The sequence below is a fragment of the Oryza glaberrima genome, chromosome 11 (genome assembly GCF_000147395.1).
Source record: "Oryza glaberrima chromosome 11, OglaRS2, whole genome shotgun sequence".
NCBI lineage: Eukaryota > Viridiplantae > Streptophyta > Magnoliopsida > Poales > Poaceae > Oryza > Oryza glaberrima.
Genome location: NC_068336.1, coordinates 19,912,950 through 19,932,294, shown reverse-complemented (window position 1 = coordinate 19,932,294; position 19,345 = coordinate 19,912,950). Strand labels below are relative to the sequence as shown.

The window sequence follows — 19,345 nt, the reverse complement described above, 5'->3', positions numbered from 1 at the left end:
ATAATGTTTGGTCTTTGAAAGTTTTAAGACAACAACATAGCTATTTAATAAATTTTAAGTAAAATCATACTGAAAAATATATGGTTTTGTTTGGGTGCTAGCCGCGCAATTGCACGGGCACCCAGCTAGTTTTTATAATATTTTCCTTATAACATGGAGATCATACATTTAGATATTAATCTTAGAATGTGTATATTTATAATAGTAGTAGTAATAGAAATTAGTGGTCACACTTATACTTTTAAGATGGTGATCTTGATCAAAACAATAATTATTTTTAACTCATATGGACTATATAAGTACGTATATATCACGGGATTGAACAGACATCCATCAGACATATCTCTTTTTGTCAGAAATTAAGCATCACTCATCTTTATTTCACTTTAATTAAGCATACACATCTTATCTGACAGGGACTAAGTTGTATCCATTTATTCAAAACGACAACACAAATAGTAGCAACATATATATTGTACTGTGTATTGCACCAAAAGGACTCTGGCCTCTTAATTTATAGCGATGGCTTAACGCGTGCCTGACTTTTGGCACACGTGTGCCCATGTAACAACAACAAACAAATACACTTTGTCATACACCTTGTCGAATAGGCGGAAGTAAGGCATCCTCCATGCTTTCTTGAACAAGATGGTACAGAAGACCACCCAAAGACCAGCCACAAATCCTGAACCTAGTCCAAAGTACAAGAACATTGTGTCTGAATATTTTTTGATTTCAACACCATGCTTCGATGGACAACTGTTGTCTGAGCAATTTCTCCGAAGAGGATAACCACAGAGACCATTATTGCCATCATCTGAGCAATTTCTCCGAAGAGGATAACCACAAAGACTATTATTGCCATCATCTGAGCAATTTCTCCGAAGAGGACACCCACAAAGACCATTGTTGCCATTGTACATAGATGGGTTCTCCGCATAGAGGGTGTCGAGTTGACCACCTGACGGTATTCTTCCTGTGAGATGGTTGTATGACAAGTCCAGACTACTTAGATATGTTAGGTTTGATATGCTTGATGGGATTTCTCCGGAAAGATTGTTTTCGGAGAGGTCTAGTGATTCCAATGACCACATGGCCCCGATGTTTTCTGGAATTCTTCCACTAAACTGATTCCATGATAAATTCAGATTTTTAATTCCATCAAGAGAAGCTATTTCCTCTGGAATTCCACCATTTGAAATATTACACCTTCTTGGTAGTAATGTTCATGGCTCTTGGTGTCTACAGACATATTCAAAATGGGAACATAGTGTCCAAAGGTGGTAGGATTAGAAAGACTTGTCAGACCAGTTAAATTTGACAAATGAAATGGTAAACTGCCGGATATACTATTACTTGACAAATCTAGATGAAGAAGTTTTGTAATATTGGTAATGGTTGTCGGAACACTTCCAGAGAAATTATTGTGGCCTAGTCGCAGTATTTCTAGTTTTGATAGCTCTCCAATCCACATGGGTAGCCTTCCATGGAAGTTATTGAATGTCAAATCTAGGATATATAGAGTTTGGCTACACTGCAAAAATGGTGGGAACTTTCCAGATAACATATTATTGCTGGCAAGTAGCATTCTCAACTCTTTTTGTTGAAAACACTGAGGAAATTCTCCCACCAAAAGGTTATCGGCTAAGTCTAAGATATCAAGGCTTTGTAGTTCACACATTGATTGTGGAATATGACCAGTGATACGATTGGAGAAGAGACGAAGATCAGATAAGTAACGAGCTCCAAAGTTCGATGGTAGAGATCCTGATAAGGAGTTCCTGGAGATGTCCATTATGTTGAGTCCTTCTGGCAACACTGGTATTTGACCGGTAAGCTTGTTGGAATTCAAATATAGTCTACTCAACGAAGTCATAACCTCCATGTTTGCTGGCAAACTACCATTGATTGCATTGTTGGAAATATCTAAACGACCGACGTTCGAAAATGTTGTAGAAAACCAGTCTGGAAGCTTGTCAGTAATATTTGCTGACGATATATCAAGATAAGTAATGTTAACCTGCCATTTCAGCCAACTAGGAAATGAAGGACCAATATGGCACGATTGAAACAATGCAACTTCAAGGCTAAATGGAGGTAAATATTCTGAATCCACCAAAATCCTAAAGGAATTACCAGATAAGCCCAATGTCTTCAAGTTTCTCAGACTAGCAAAGTGTTCATCTGTGATCACACCATCGAGGTTATTATTGCTAAGGTCCAAGTAAGTCAAATTACTGAACTTACCTATCTGAGAAGGCACATGGCCAGAGAGTTTGTTCTGAGAGATGTCAAGAATGACCAAGCCATTTAAGTGATCCAGACGATTTGGTAGCATTCCGGTTATATTATTATCTGACAAATAGACTTCATTCAAACCGGTGAACGAGCATTGAGGTAATCTATCCAGTAACTCTGCAATGTCCCCGTGAAGTTGACTCGATGTGAGCTGTAGGATTCTCAGGTTGCATAGATTTGTCATGTTTATTGTCCTGATGTCCATGTTACTTGGAGTAGATGACAAGTCAAGGATTTGGAGGGATCTCAAGTGTTCTAGAGCATTTGGAAATTGACCGTACAAGCCAGTGTTGAAGAAGTCAAGGTACTTTAGTCCTTTGCATTCCAGAACCAACAAGATGCAATTGAATGGTGGAAGTAATTGCCGGAGAGATCAAGCTCCTCAAGATTTGTTAGGTTAAAGTGTGGGAAAGTTTGGTTTGCATCAGCAAGTAGGCAATCAGCAAGATAAAGGGTCTTCAGGGAAGGAATGTTGTTCATCACATGAGCCCAATCATGTGCCATGCTAAGGTCCATAGAACCCAAGTTGAGATACGTCAGAGAACCTAGGCGTGCTAGCCATGAGAGATCCGTGGAGTTCATGGGTACAGAGAATTGTCTGGTTGATAGGTCGAGAAAACGCAGATTCGTGAGGTTACCAAGCTGAGGGGGCACTCTACCAGAAAACTCTATGCCTGAGAGGTTAAGATATCTCAAATTTTTCAGAGAACCCAAGAACTCCGGGACACGACCAGTCGGTCCGTGCAGTGCATTTAGGCTGAGATCGAGGTGTTTCAGACGGGGCAAATTGAGCAAAGATGGACTTATCTCGCCGACTAAGGCAGTTTCTTCGTAGTCGGTGTAGACGTCGTCCTCCTGTTGCGGAGGCGAAGCCCGACGACATGGCCTGTCCGATCGCTGCACCGGACGCCTCACCACCGGCAGCAGTCTTGGTGTTCATCGGCGTCGCCGTCGTGCCGCCATGAGGCGTGGACGCCCGCCGGATCGGCGGTGATGCCTCTCTTGAACGCCAGCAGCGCGTCCCGCTCCCGCGCCCGTCACGTTGGCACCGGCGGCCCAACGGCGTGGTGGCAGCAGGGACGCCGCACGGGTGGTCCACGATGGTGAGGAGCAGGAGCGCCACGGTGGTGGTGGTGGTGGGACGCATATGGTGGACCAATGGTTTGCTAGTCCAGCCGTTCGATCCTGATGAGTTGTGTGCAGACAGTGCAGTGCAGGTATCGAGTTGCTGTCTTAATATATATACTGTTGTCGACGCACGGGTACGTGCACTGCCATTGCCGTGGCAGGCTGGCAGCCGGGGCGAGCAAGGCAAGGCCGTGCATACTACTCCCTCCCTCCGTTTCTAAATATTTGACACCGTTAACTTTTTAGCACATGTTTGACCATTCGTCTTATTCAAAAACTTTTGTGAAATATGTAAAACTATATGTATGCATATAAGTATATTTCACAATGAATCAAATGATAGGAAAATAATTAATAATTACTTAAATTTTTTTAATAAGACAAACAGTCAAATATATTTAAAAAAATAAACAGTGTCAAATATTTAGAAACGAAGGTAGTACTATACTTGTGCTCGATGCAACGTTAAACAGCAAAGCTCTCTTGGCCCATACAGTACTATGTATGTAAAACCAAGTTTTTTTTTTTTAAACACAGTGCCCTATGAACACACGCAATACACTACTCGTATGAGCACCTCCGAAAGATTGGACCGGCATCTTGAGATTTACGAGTCTTGCTGTCGATGGGTACATCGCCTATCACTGAAAGAATAATTAGCCGTAAATGCGAGCACCCGTGTCAAGTCTAGGACTTACACCCGGGTGGACTGTTTTCACCACAAGGAACCTAACCAGTTGAGCTACACTCACTTCGTGTAAAACCAAGTTTTTGAACTGTGCAATGTGAACATGAAAAACTCACATGTAAAATTACCACCTGCTTGGCTGCCGTCCGTTAGCACCGGCTAACTGCAGTTGGCTATTTCATTAAAAACTAGCCTAGAGTCCGTGTGTTGCAATAGAAAACAAATTGAATTTCTAGCTTATTAAATTAATTAATAAGCACATAAGCGTTGTTTGGCACAGCGATGGATTTGAAGTTTGTATGTTAAATTGTATTGGTTTAAAATTTTATATTTCATCTAAAGAAAAAAAAGCAAAATGTTTAATTCAAATGCTATCAATATGATTACATATCAAAGTCCATGGATTTATGGGGCTAGAAATACCCAGCTCCAAAAAATCTTGGATGTGGAGTTGTGTCAAACACCTCCTTATTTAGTCTAAGTAATACTATATCTTTTCTTATTTTTTTGAGTGGAATTACTGTCGGGGCTTTGCCCAACAGTGTAATTTTCATTAGAAGGATATATACAGAGTTATTTACAAAGGAAACATTTAAAAGCTACAAAAGTTGTAACCAGTCGAAAATTATTTGTTTGATGGTATCTTTCATTCTACACATATGTAGAAGATTTTTTTTTTAACAAGGCTCTCCATGCTTTGAAAAGAAGGCTGCACATTCTAAAAAATTAATCCATTCCTTTGTTTCCAAATATGCCATGAAGCAATGAAGAAGATTTCTAGGAAGCCTTTCTGTCTAAAACTTAACCGAGCAAGCACAATCATTTGAAAGAAATTCAGATTAGTGTGCCAATCAATACCCAGATGCTGCCAGCACCTCCACTAAAGGGACGGGTGAAGAATAGGTGCTGTCTTGTTTCTCTATGCTCCCCTAAACAAAGAATAAGGTCATCATTCTCTCTTGCACAGTGATGTCGATCAAGCATATCCATTGTGTTAAGCCTGTCACTAATCATGAGCCAAGCAAAGACTTTAATTTTCATAAAACATTTCATTTTTCATAATCAAATGAAAGGTATTGGAGGTTGCATTGTCATGAAATTTAGTTTATAAAACCGCTAGCTTGGCAGTATAAACACTTGAATTCCAAATGAAACTCCAGTCATCGCAATTTCCCATTTGCAAATGGATGTGAGCCAACTTGTCCTCTAGCTGCACAAACTCTTCATATGTTTGTGTACCAAGTGAGAGAAGAAAAGAATCTTCCAGGAATTTTGAGCACAAACTTTTAACTGTTTCATCTTTGTCCAAAGCCAAGCTAAACATATTTGGGTATTTAGCACTTTTTATCACACCTTCCCAGGGATCTCCCCAGAAAATATGTCAAACAAAGCAATGATATCTCTCCACTAAAAAGACCCCTTATTCAGGATCATATGAGGTGCCTTCATGGTGTAATATGAATTCCAGATCAGATGCACCGGCAGATCTACGCCATTATAAAATTTCACCAAATGCTTGACCAACGGTGCAGTGTTTTGAATTCTGAGGTTAATAATACCTAGTTCCCTTTTTTCCTTTGGCCTACAAACCATTTCCTAAGAAGCAAGAGATTTCCTTGTAGAATTAGAATTATTTCCTCTTCAAAGTCTTTTCAAAGTCTAACTTTAAAAGGATGATTTCTCTTACCAATGAATATATTCAAAAAACCATGCTAAATAATCTTGGATTATACGACCTTTTCTTATTGATCAAGTAGGTGATTTTGAAGTTTGAAAAAACGAATAGTAAAAATGGGAGATGACTTGTTGAAAGATGGTGTAACAGTGTAAATAGTGGGACCTAGATATCAGTAGTAGGGGTGGTGTGGAATGGACACCACCAATAATAATATTTTTTTATCTCCCACCACTACTAACATATTAAGTAGTATAGAAAATGCTCTCTTAAACAGTGTTAAGAGTATAGATCTATACAACTCGAGGACAAAAATATAGTTATGAAAATATTTTTAAAAATAGAAATAAAAAGATTGGGACTGAATGGATAACAGGGCTGGGGGAGAGAGAGAGAGTGTGTGTTTAATTTATTCATTGACCTGGACATTGCCGATGTTGAGCTCTACTCCCTCCGTCCCGAAAAAGCGAATTTAGGATTGAATGTGACACATTCCAATACAATGAATTTGGACAAAGTTATATCCAGATTCTAGTACTAAGATGTGTCACATCCAATGCTAGGTTGGTTTTTTTGGATGGAGGGAGTAGCTCTCTTGTGCTCAATCTCCGTGCCTCCCTGTCACGCCGACGACACTGCGACATGCACCGAGCCGTACGCCGCCGGCAACTCTGCCAGCTACCGGCTGTTGACGGATGGCCAGCACTCGAATTTAGTTTCCCTGTATACACGCCGATGCATGGATGCCATCCTCTCCAGGTCAAAGACTCAAAGACTTGGAATGATTTCCATGCATCGAGGTGACACTGACAGTGAATTAACCTTTGGAAATTGGAACCTGTCGTTGATTCTCCTGGTCGCCAGAGCTATCTGTACATCAGAGATGCTCTGCTAACCTTACGTTAATTCTCACTATCAGCCATATCAGAATATATATATGCTTTGCTGAGTGGCTCTACTGTTTGTTATTCGACTAATGAGATTTGCTATTGTCCATCAGAACTCTTGGTACCTCATGGTATCTATACTTATAGCAATCCATTAAGCCAGATTTAACGTGTGACAATTCTTGGTACTATCAGGAACGAGAATCCCTCGGTAGTATCTCACCCTTCTTCTGTATGCGTAAAACAAGCAGATGGGAATAATTGGATTTTCACATGGTCCATTCTCGCTGAGTCCGTACCGGTCCCCTGATCCTCCCCGACGCCCACAAGCTGATTCTCCTAATTCCCTCCCCCTGAGACGCCTCCTCTGCAAGCCCACTGACCGGATCCAACCTACCTGGACACCTCCGCATCCCTCACTGCAACCTGTCGCCATTATTCCCGCCTTGTCCCAACATTTATCTCCCCCTTCCTGCTCCTGTGCCAGATCTAGCTGACGATGACGACCTCAAGTCTTCAACACAATGACAAAGAGGCGGCCACGGTGACGAGCTTAGTGTGGCGGTGATCTGGTGATCTTGGGGGGGGGGGGCCTGGATTGATGTGAGGATGTTGGCTCGACTACATCCCAGGATACTCCCTCCTCCACGGTGCTAGTATGACTGAGGCGGCGATAGGGCAACAGGGGTGACTTACGAGGAACCTCCTCGTCCCGTCCCCCACCCTAGCCCAAACTGTGTGGAATCTCTGGTTCCCTCCCAACGGCGCTGCTACTTCCTCCCTCCGTACCGATCGGCTCTCGACCCATCAAGAACAAAAGTTAAAAATACACTGTGCACTTTGCTCCTGTTCAAACTGGCATGCATTTATCGCCTGTTCATTTCTTATATTGCACTAAGCATTTTATTTCTAACATAGATATGCATCTTTGGGTAAACACTCAATAGTCTGGATTTACCAGAGGTACAAATTGACAGTATGGAAATAATAAAAGAAAAATATTTGTCAGACATATATCTATTTCACAGGCATTAAGTTACAACCATCTCTATTCACATTGAGCGATACTCATCTTTACTTCACAGAATTAAGCAACATTCAGCATGCTCTCTATTTCGCAGGAACTAATTAACCAACATTCTTTTTTATTCAAAGCAGCAGTACTATTAAGTAGAACCATAATTTTAATATACGAGATACCGTTGACTTTTCGAGATACGTTTAACACAACAATAATTAACCATCTAGACCTCATTGGTATTTCTCGTGAATTATTGGTAGCCTGTTCAAGCTGGTCGACCACTACGTACCGATCGATCGATGCCTAGCTTCTTCGGGCCCCGCCTAACACTCTGAGACATGGAAATTTGAATCCACCACCAAATTACCATCGAGACGATAGTGACACACACCTTTGGTACCTTCCGTTAGTTCTCCTGATAGTCACGGAGAAAAAATTTCTGTTCTTCAGCAAAGTGCTCTGGAACCTTTCGTTGTAGATCATCTTCTGAGGAGCTGATCACAAGTTCACAACAACAGGATTCCATCGCTACGTCAATTAATGGTCATGTTCCTTTTCTAGCTAGCAGGTCGTCGCTACGTCAACGATACCTTTTTAAGCTGCTTGTTTTGTTCATCCACTACTACAAAATATCAAATAGGTGTTGACATAATATATACCAAAAGTAGTAAAACCAATACCTATAGATCTTTTCCCACCTCCACGGTTTAAAAGTACAAAGAACCTGCACCTTTAAATGATTATAGGTGTCGGTTCTGTTAAAAAAACCAACACTTATGATGTAAAGAGTGGAAATGTGTAGATCTAACCGCTATAAAAAAATCACTCGAAAATTTGGAGTTCAAAATCTCCCTCCTATATTTTGCTTGTTCTCGGAGAGAGAAACCTCGGATGAAATGAATAGAGCGGGAAAGAAGAAGAGTATATACCAATATTTTTGAAGGCGGACCACATAAGGGCGCCTGCGAAAATGCATCTTCGCAAGCGGCGCACATAAGGCGCCCGCCTGCAATATTCGTAGTTAGCGCCATATGTGCGCTGCCTACGAAGATGATTTTCGCAGGCGGACGGCCAACTCCTCCCCAGTATATATTTTCGTAGGCGGTGTTTTGGCTCCGACGACCGTACCTGCCTGTAGCACCCGCAATTTTATTTTGTATTTATTTAAAACCTTGTCCTTTTAAAAATTGGAGTTAATTTGGTTCTTAATTGATTTGGTGCCAATGAGATCTCAAATCCTCTCCTAGAAATTCCCTCCAATTTCTGTGAAACCATAGTTCATATTCAAATTTAAATTCCTCTCAAATATCCTCAAAATTCAACTCTATAAATCCTTGAGAAAAGGTGAAAGTTCACTGTTCGAATTGGGCCCTCTTATCTCTTTCCTCTCCTAGGCCCAACTCCCCTTCATGCCTCTTCTTTTCTCCTCCCTGAGCAGGCCGGCCCAGCCCAGCCCACTGCTGTACATCTTCCTCCTTGAGCCAAGGCAGCATGCACGCACACAACATGTTCGACGAAATGCCGACCCGGGCGCTGCACCGATCCACCCTCGTTCCCGTGCCGCGCCGCACCACACCATCCTCCCGTGTGCCCCGCATCGTGCCAGGCCACGTCGCGCCACCCCTGCATCGAGCCAAGGCCGCGCCGCGCCAAAACCGCGACGCGCCAAGCCGCCTTCGCCCGGTTTCCCCTCCGGGAAACATGGAGGAGTCCCGTCGCTGTCCATCCATCAAGTCCCGTTGCCCGTCGCATTGACGCCGATGGATAACGGCCGCCACCTCACCCGTCGTCACCCCTAAACCACTAGGCCGAGTCATCCCCTTATCCGATTATCTCCCTTATCCGATCTTCTCTCTTATCCGTTTCCCTTTGCTTCGTGAGGAAGGTGCTTAGCCGCTAAGCCTTGCCTCTCTCTCTCTCTCTCCACCGCGTCATTCGCCTACACAAAAAGGGAGAAAAACCGAGCTCCTTCACCCCATCACCATTGCCATCTCTCTCCTCTCCCATTCTCTCTCGTTCTCCTCTATGTACTGCCGCCTAGAGCCTCTGCACCGCGCCTCCTAGCGCCACCGTCGCTGCCGGCGCACCGCCTGAGGTCGCCGCCGCCTCCCCGGCCGCCGGGCGCCGAGCTGCGCCCCGTTGCCGCGGCGCCTTGCCGCCCCGGGCCGAGCAGCGCGTGGAGGAGGAAGAAGAAGCCGAGCCGCGCCCTCTCTCCAAGCGCCGCCGCCGGCGGCGGAGCGTCGCCGGAGGTCGCCGCCGCCTCCCCTGGCCGCCGGATGCCGAGCCGCGCCGAGCCATCGCGGCGCGTCGCCGCCCTTGTCCCAGGCCGAGCGAGAGGAAGACGAAGGAGACCGCCCAGTCGTTGACGGCCGGGTCCCACGTCCCCTTCCCTCCTCAAGCCGCTGACAACCCGGGCCCGCGCCCCTTTTCCTTCTATCAGCCGCCGACAGGTGGGCCCTCCCCTTGCCGTCCGCATTAGCGGAATATTCCAACGGAATATTCCTTTCCCGTTTAATAAGTCAAATATTCCAGAAAATCATTTATTGTTTGAAAATCCGTAGAAAATCAACCGTAACTCCGATTGACCCCATTCAAGTTCCTAAATTTTTGTAAAATTGAGGTCTACACAGTGACACTGTTTTTTCTCTGATTTGAGTTAGTTTTATTGCCTTTTCTTATTTAGCTTTGTTTTCGCGTTTAGAGCCCGAGTTCGAGGAAGCTCTGGACGCCGCTTTCGAGGGAGAAGACCCCAATCCAGTGCAAGGAAAGCCTCTTTGATCACATTGCCCCTATATTTTCAATGATATGTTGTTTGCAAAGATGCATTGTTTAGTTCACACGATTAACATGTTTAGGCCTCGGATTGTTTAAACAACCGACGGACCAACCTAGTAGTCGCACTTATAATACATAGGTTGATGTTTCCATACCTTTGGTTGCCCCACAAATATTTGTGCTGGTATCATTATACGATTACCGAGGTAGTTACGCTTAGCCATGCTACGTTATTGCCGTGTGGGAAACTTGGGTCATTCCAAATTACATGTTTCAAAATCCGGTACGTTGTACCGAGGTGTTGTGAAATAAAATGTGTTGTGAAAATGGTGATGATGCGGAGTCATGCCTTTGTGGTTTGGCTATGTATTGTCGTTAAGGACCGATTCCTTTGGGAAGTCCATCCAAACACGTTACAGTATGACCACATGGGTATTTATGGGATGTCTCTGGCTAAGTAAATTGTTATCACATGGGGGTTGGTGTGCCAATGGTTGTGGAATGCCGAGGATGAGGAGACGAAGTGTTACACATTTTTGCCCATCATGGGTGTCTTTTTTTGCCTCTATTGTGGCGTGGTACCAGTAGGAGTAGGAGGCATCCTCGGTATTTCCTGAGTGGATGACGGCTGTCTTTGCCTGATACTCGGCTATGGATCTTAGCCCAACTAGGTGGCATGCGATTTTCATGGGTTAGCTTTGGAAAGGCCTTATCACGAACTTTCTTTGCCGACGGGTAAACGATGTTAGTTTCGTGTCGTGTGGGTAAAGCGTGCAACCTCTGCAGAGATTAATGAACTGTTCGAACAGCCGTGCCCACGGTTAAGGGCGAGTGTAAGGTGTTTCTCATAGCGTAGATTTGTTTGACAAATGTTTGTGAAGAAGTGATTATTGGGGAGGGTAACGTTTCCAGAGTCCGCCTGTGTGGCAGACGGCTAACCTGGGTGGTTAGGAACGGGTCTGTGTGACCTGGGGTGTCGTCCGACACCGAGATGTTGTTAGGGCCATGATGATGGCGTTGTTGTGCTGAGATAACTGTGTGGACTATGTGTTGTTGTGAAAGTGAGAAGAAGCTAACAAAGGAAACAAATTACTTGTTGTTCGTTAATCATGACAAGTTGTTGCAAAGAAACTTGTGGAATGGGTCGAGGCGTGACCCTCCTCCCGACAACTAAAACTTGATTCACTCACTAGGAGTTTTGTGAAATAAATCATTTTGCCAAAAAGGCAGCTTTCGCAAATAAAACCTTAGCCTCCTTGTTTAAGCCAAACATGTCATTCTTTCCCCTGGCTTGCTGAGTACATTAAGTACTCACCCTTGCCCCTTATAATAATATATAGAGTATGAAGATGAAGACATCGACCCGACCGACGAGGAGTATCTCCAGGAGCAAGCCGAGTATGAAGACTTCTAGATGTTTCGTGCCTAGCCCCAAGCCTCGCCTGTGGAATAAGTTAGTTGCCTAGGTTCTTTGCCTAGTGCGTAGTTGCTTTGTCACTTAGTTTCTCCGCGCTGTTCGCTTTTGCACCGTCGCTTTTATGGTTTTCTGTAATGTTGTGTTGCTCATCTATGGGCCTGTCCATGATGGCAACTTATGTAAGGACTACTACCTAGTGATGTAATAAAGCAGTTTACTTTGATTCCACATTTATTCTGTGTGTACCAGCTAGTGTATCCTGGGACTGGTACTATATCACAAGTAATGCATAACACCCCGGTGTGAGTTAGCTGAGTTTATGGCTAATGAATGTCGGGGCGTTACACTGCCTGCGAAAAAAATAGCCTTACATCTACGAACATGCTTTTTCTAGTAGTGGGTGGAATTTCTACAAGAATTTAGTGAGGCTATGAATATTTCGTTGATCTCAGTCCTTTTGAGCGTAAGTGAACTTATGGAGTGCGTGCGTAGTGTTGTGTGCGTGTGTATATCCCATATAATAAAAAAGTTATTTTTTTCCATGTATATCTATATATACAAATTAATATATATTGTAGGGCCTTTATATTTTTTTCTCGTCCTAGGCCTCCAAAATTTCAGTACCATGCCTGTGTATTTGCATCTATTTCTTGGTTCCGATGTAGTGAGTAGGCAGCAGGATACATGTTTAATTTCTCCATTCGCACTCACAGGGACCTTGAGAGCAAGGTAGTTGGCGCTATAGATGGCCCAAAGGACACACGGTACGGGGTTTTAGCCTGACCCAGGTACTGCACGGGGTTTTGGCATGGCCCAGAAATGGCACGGTCCGATTGGTGCCAGGCTCGTGTCAGCCTGGCCCAACAGTTGGGTTGTGCCTAGGCCTCTGCCTCAGCACAGTGGGCTGGCTCAGCACGGCCCGGTCCAATGATCAGAGAGGTGAACAGTAGACTTATTTCAGCTATATGGAGGCACGGCCCAAAGAGCTGAGGGATGCCAAATAGACTTATTTCAACCATCTCAGATATGGCCGAAGAGTGAGGGCCGCAAAATAAACTTATTCCAAGAAGGAGACAATGAGCTTTCGTGCCTTTGGCTAGCCTGGCACAGCTCGAGTATTATTGGGCCGTGCTTGGACAATTGGTGCAGCCTATGGGTGGGTCCGACCTGGCCCAGCGTGTAGGTCGGACCGTGTCGGCCTGACTGATCTCAAGCTCGGGCTTGGCGCTAGTGGAGCTTGAGCATGTCCAACGTCTTTGGATCCTAGCTGGCCGGAGTTTGGGGTGAAATAAGAAGGGATGGAAGAGATGAATGGTTGAGGTGGTCTAAGGTGCAATAAAAGAAAATATTGTCTGGTTTAAAGTGAAACGATCCTGTGCAGTGGAACAAATCAATCCCATGATAGTAAAACTTCGACAATAAAATGCTTGAGTAGCACAATGTTTTCCCGAAACTGATTGATGCGACACCGACCGATCTTTTGACACGATTACAGAAACAACATCAAGAAACTGATGAGATGTTTTATTACACGATTATAGAAACATAGGGGGAGTTTATTTGCTTACATACATATGAACCAACTTATTGTACATATATAGATTTGTGCCCAAGTATGTATATATGCTTGCATCTTTAATTGGACATTCAGCTACTGCTTGTGTTCTTAACGAGTGGTAACATTACAGCAGGCACGTGCCGACCTGCACTGAACAATTAACATAGAACATAAACATGCAAACGTTTCTCTGGAGGCTGGCCTTCAATGAAATTCAAATCACATCACTCACAAACACTCCGTAAAGGAGAACCCAGATCCGTGGAACTTTTCAGCAAGAAACTTGTCCATTCTCTCAGCCATATCTGGTGTGACATAGTTTGCCCAATCTCCAACGACACCTTTCCTGAAGAATGACTCACTGGGTACCTCCTTCATCAACCTCTGATAATTACCCGTGCTGTTCGTGGCCAAAGCCTTGAGGTTCTCTAAACTGCATAGCTTCACGATGCTCTCGATAATCCCTGCCTCTTTCTCGGCATCTGAGAATGGTTGCCCTATGAACTCAGCAATTTTCTCGACATTCTTTATGGGATCTCGTAGGACATCCTCATACTTTAGGAATAACACTCTGTCTGACTGTATTTTGCTCATGTTCCAGTACCCAAGAATATGCTCCCGTATTGGGCTCTCAGGGTATGCATCATTGTAGATGGAATTCCAGATATCCGAAAATGGGATGATATTAGGCTTGCAACGTTTGTTGATGAAATGCCAAAGAGAGATTAACATATCCTTTGGCTCCCTGTGATGGACAAAAAATGCAATAATTATGAATGGGCTAAGAGATTTGACATATATCGGAGGTCATAGAAACGCATCGGAACATCTACTTGTGTATTGAGGCCGGAGTTTGGAGATAATTTTTCATGCGTTAAGGGATGTCTAGGCATTTTTTCCTTTTATCCAAATACTAAAGAACAAACTTGATAAGATAGATTAATATTGCCACTATCTTCAAATATTTGCCCCTAGAGTATTCATTTTCAACGACAACTCATCTTTGTTGAAGAAATCAGGAATGTAAGAAATACTTAAAGAAGTGCTGTACATTAATGAAATATGTTGTCATGAAACATTTGCACATCATGATGGAGCCATTTAAATTTATTTATTGTCAAAGTAAGATTAGTTTGTTCTGATCAACGGTGACAGTTATTCGAAACTAGAGGGAGAACATGATACGTACATCACACAATCCTAATCAACTATAACTTTCTCATGTCTTAGTTAAAACAAGATACAAATAAATGTTGGAATATTGAGTTGCATGCAATATATATAAAGCGAATATCCGTCTTTCTCCATCAACGTAAGCTCTTTTGAGTTAAACTGGTTAGGGCATGCAACTTAATATGATATCAGAGCCCTAACTAACATGCAATTAAATAAAAAATTGCAGCCCACTTTTATTTCACGTTAGAGGCTTAAGGTGGCAACGCACGAGGGAGAGTAGTGTTGAAATATAAAGTGAATTGTTCGTGTTTTCCCGTCAGCTTATTACTGGTGCATGCAAACTCAACAAAAACATCAAACATTAAACCAAATTGTTAGTATGTTGAATTCATTACTTTACCTAGAGATGTATATGATTTTGCAGGTGGAGCTCTGGGTGATAGACGCTGGCAGGAGAGAATACGGCGCGTGCGTGCTGATGATCCTCGGCGATGGCGCCGCGTCGAGCTTCGCCTCCTCCCCGGCGTTGTAGACGACCTCCACGAACGGCACGCACTCGTGCGGGTTGAGCCGCCGCAGCGGGTGCTGTCGATCGCCGCCGCCCGACGACGACGGGTCGTACCTGTCACGCGCGGCGGTGGCGAAGGCCAGGGCCTTGAGCCACGTGGTGCCGCACTTGGGCAGGCTCGCGAGGACCACGTCGCCGGCGCGCGCCTCGAAGCGGCGGCGGAACGCCATTCTCCCTGGGAGCCAGTCGTCCAGGATCCAGGTGCCCTGGTACTCGTGCATCGACGGTCTGCACGGGAGCGTGGCGATGATGTCGTGGTACTCCTCTGCCACGGGCTGCTGCACCTGCACGCCGCCGCCGGCGGCGGCGTCGTCATCGACGACGATGTCCTTAAACGGTACGGGGCCCGGGCCTGCAGATTGTCCTGCGCCAGTGGTGCTACTCATCGGCAGCATGTCTGAGACGGGGGGAGAAGTGTACTGCTGCGCCGGCGACGATTGAAGTAATCGTTCAGACATATATAGAGAGAGATGGTGTCTTGGCATGGATGGGTGAATGGAACATGGAAGGCGACTTCTCTCACATTGTTTTCTAAAATGCTATACGCTGTTCAAAAGGAATGATATCTTTGAGGCTCTGGGCTGTCGATATCTCAGACATATCAGTTTGATCGGGGTATCATTCATATCAGTTGATATCCGAACGTTTAGATATATATTAATGTACCATATATTCTGAACAGAAACCGTCCTATAGCATTTTCTGTTTTTTTACCCTTTCATTTGGTGTGCTCAATTCTCAGTGGATTTTGTAAGCACTAATTAACTTGATTGGCTGGAGCGTCGATTTCCATTTTCTTGGTGGCAGGTGATCGCATTAGATATGCATTTCATTGCCTCTATAGAACCTCTGCTTGGACTGTAGCTCGTGTATTGATTTTATTTTATTTTATTTTACGAGGAAGCGCGTGTATTGATTAGCGTCACATATAAGCAAAAGATAATAAGGCCAGCGCGCGCTCGTCTTACACATTTGCTGTTATATTCACGTTCTTAATAGAAATTTTACTCCTCCAACTTTTTTTCGTCATAGCACTTACCCCCTTAATATATTACTCCCTCCGTTCCATAATATAAGACACAACTACTTTTTTTTAATGTACCATAACATAAGGCATGCATGCATGCATATAATTAACTAGGATCTTTTCTCTATTAAATTATTACTCTTTTAAATTCTCCATCCTCAAGATCTCTAATTCTATTGGATGCATACATTATATTTATTAGGGTGATCCAAACTAGAAGATGATAATAATTGTTTCTTGGTCTTTGGGTTAAGGGTGGTTGTGTCTTATATTTTAGAACGGAGGGAGTACTTGACTTATTTTATATCCTAACTATTAAAAACTAAAAAGATAACCCGCGTATTCACATGAACATGTATTGTAGGCTGCGCTTCAAACACTATATAAAGGCAAAATATAAACCAGAGAACATTTGCATCAATTCAAAAGTCTGATTTCTCCACATTTTCTCCGGCGACATTGCTATTAAATTAATCCCGAGGACGGCGCCGCCGGATCCGCTGCCCTTGCCGCCTGTCGCTGCTACCCATCGACGCCGTCACCGCAGTCGCCCCTAGGGTGGCGGATCCGGCCCTCCCGAGGACGGCGCCGCCGGATCCGTCTCCCTTGCCGCCTGCCGCTGCCACCCACCAACGCCGTCGCTGTCGCCGCTCCCTAGGGCGGTGGATCCGGCCCTCCCGTGGACGGCGCCGCCGGATCCGCCGCTTGCCACCATGTCACGCCCGCAAAATACCTTTCCCGAACGCTCGTGTATTAATCTCCGTCCCAGGAAAAGTTAGGGTACACCACATAAACATGATACAAAAGACACATCTTTATTAATTATCACGATAATAATTATATTATTACAAAGGCACGTAAGGCTTGACAACCAAAGAAAAACTGCAACGGACTAGCGGGCCTACGGCTCCATCTTCACAGGTGCTCAACTGGGGTATAAGCCAGGACTCCACCCAAGACTTCTTCTTCAAGACGCTTCTCTGACTGAAGGGGAAAGATTGAGCAAGAATAAGTACAGCCATCGTACTCAGCAAGCCATATTGGAAAATGCACTTAATGTAAGAAAGTACAAGGAATCCATTTATGAGGGTTATTTTGCAGTAAACAAGCATTTCAAACATTTAACTATTTAAAGGTATTTTAATAAAACCACGGCCTATCTCTAGTCAAATTACTACCAAGTCGCGCTACGACATGAACTTGCATAAGTCGCGCTTCGACGTGACCTTACCTTATCCCAACCTACAGGCTCCAACCATGTGTTCCAACCTAGCAGAAAGAAATCTCTAACTTTGGGTCATTGCTCCACTTGCCCATAACCGAGAGCACGGCTATTCGAATAGATTAAACTCTGGCCAGAGGTGTACATCTTTACCCACAAGACGCAATCTTGACTACATGTTAGCCATGTATCGCGATATCGGAAAGGTACCCGAAGAGCCAAGATCGCAACATAACCCACCGTTTAGTACTGCCCTAAACAAAAAAGACCGACATAGACTTCCACGGCCAGTAGACTCTGGGATAGGTGGACAGTCTATGCCCCCGGGCGCGACTGCCAGGAATGTCAACCCAAGAGTTGGGCCTCATCCATCCCTATCCGTGTCTTCCTTGTTTATGACCGCACTAACCGCTGCGTTAAGCCTTACTCTCTAGACATTTGGCAGTACGGAATATGCTTTGCAATCGTGCCCCGAAGACCGGTCCTTATGTCAACTGAGGTGCGACTAACAAAACCATGCACCTCGAGCCTAGCCGAAAACAAGTTTGGGAATTTTGAAAGGAGATCCAACCTGTCCAGGCTAACAAGCCTCTAATCCATCATTAATAAGATTATAAAGTCATACCCAAAGTATAGATTATTATAAAACATCTATATGTTTCTAATTAAGCAGGGCTAAGCATAATCCTAAAATGTCTAGTAAGCACCACATCTAGAGTTCTTACTAGCGGGTTTTGTTACCTAGGGTTGTCAAAGGTAAATATACAATATTCAATAAATAAGGCCATAACATGGAAATGTAGGAATGGCTAAGTAAAACAGTTAACACAGAGTAAATTTAATAAAGCGAATGCAATAATTTAAATTAAAATACTTTCTGCAAATTGGGATTCAATATGCATCAGGAAAGTGTGATTTGCCTTGCTCATAGAAAAATGAGGGCTTCGAAAGCTTCTGCGACGAACTCGAACTGCACCGCAGGAACTCCGAAACAGTAGCAACTACACGAATAACACAACAAGGCTACAACGCTAAGAAAGAAATGAGAACAATACATAAAAGCAACAACCACAAGTTCTTTAGGTTATAACAAAAATTAGACAACTTGAACGGGGTCATTTGGAGATCGTATGGCTAAAAAAAAGACCATCTGAATTTTAGGTGAAGTTAAGGTGGATATTTCCGAGTTGTTTAATTATTATTAAATCATTAAATTATGTGTAGTTCAACATCGCTTGAGGAAAGAAAGGACCGAGCGACTAGCAGCCGAGACTCACGGGTCAGACGGGCTAGCTCACCGTGGAACAGGTACACAGAGACAATCCACGAGAAGGACGGAGTGGGACCTTACGCTTCAACCGAAACAAGTGGCCGACGAGCAGGGACTCACACGAATGCCATGTGGGCTGCACACGTGCGCAAGCACGAGGCGGCCAAATGGGCACACGAACATGACTACCACCCGTCCACGCAAAGACCGCATGAACGACGGCCGATGCCGGCGCACGAGACCGGGGCCGACAACGGCACGACGGACACGGGACGACACGGGAAGGATGAGGAGGGGGCAATGAGGAAGGGGTCCTTACCACCACGCAACGAGGCGAGGGAACGACGACGAACGGGACGACGACGAACGGGGCGACGACTCAGGGATGACGACTTCAACAGGGACTTCGGCGGCGACCCTTGTGCGAGGCGAGGACGAGCTTGGCGTGGCTACGACGATGACCGGCCGGACGACCTTGATGACGCAGGTGACCTTGACGACGGCGACGGCTTCGGCTGGAACGATGGCTGGAGGAAGACGACGACACGGAACAGCGGATCGACGACGAGGTGGCGGGGTTTTGGTGAAGACAAGGCTTGGCCGGGGAAGGAGACAACGCCGTGATGCCGGGGAAG

At 44.5% G+C, this 19,345-nt stretch overlaps 1 protein-coding gene, 1 long non-coding RNA gene and 1 pseudogene across 2 annotated transcripts; 1 reads left to right on the top strand and 2 right to left on the bottom strand.

Moving 5' to 3' along the window:
• Nucleotides 1-365: 365 nt before the first annotated feature.
• On the bottom strand, nt 366-3,490 carry LOC127754865 (receptor-like protein EIX2; annotated as a pseudogene).
• A 6,081-nt stretch (nt 3,491-9,571) lies between these two features.
• LOC127754868 (uncharacterized) lies at nt 9,572-12,115 on the top strand. Its single transcript, XR_008012908.1, has 2 exons — nt 9,572-10,147; nt 10,399-12,115. It is a non-coding gene; the product is annotated as an uncharacterized LOC127754868 (long non-coding RNA).
• Nucleotides 12,116-13,399: 1,284 nt separating this feature from the next.
• LOC127755782 (flavonol 3-sulfotransferase-like) lies at nt 13,400-15,586 on the bottom strand. Its single transcript, XM_052281433.1, has 2 exons — nt 15,024-15,586; nt 13,400-14,192 (listed from the first exon to the last, which is right to left on the bottom strand). Exons 1-2 carry the CDS (start codon nt 15,584-15,586, stop codon nt 13,676-13,678), a joined length of 1,080 nt encoding a protein of 359 aa, XP_052137393.1. The 3' UTR covers nt 13,400-13,675.
• Nucleotides 15,587-19,345: the final 3,759 nt, after the last annotated feature.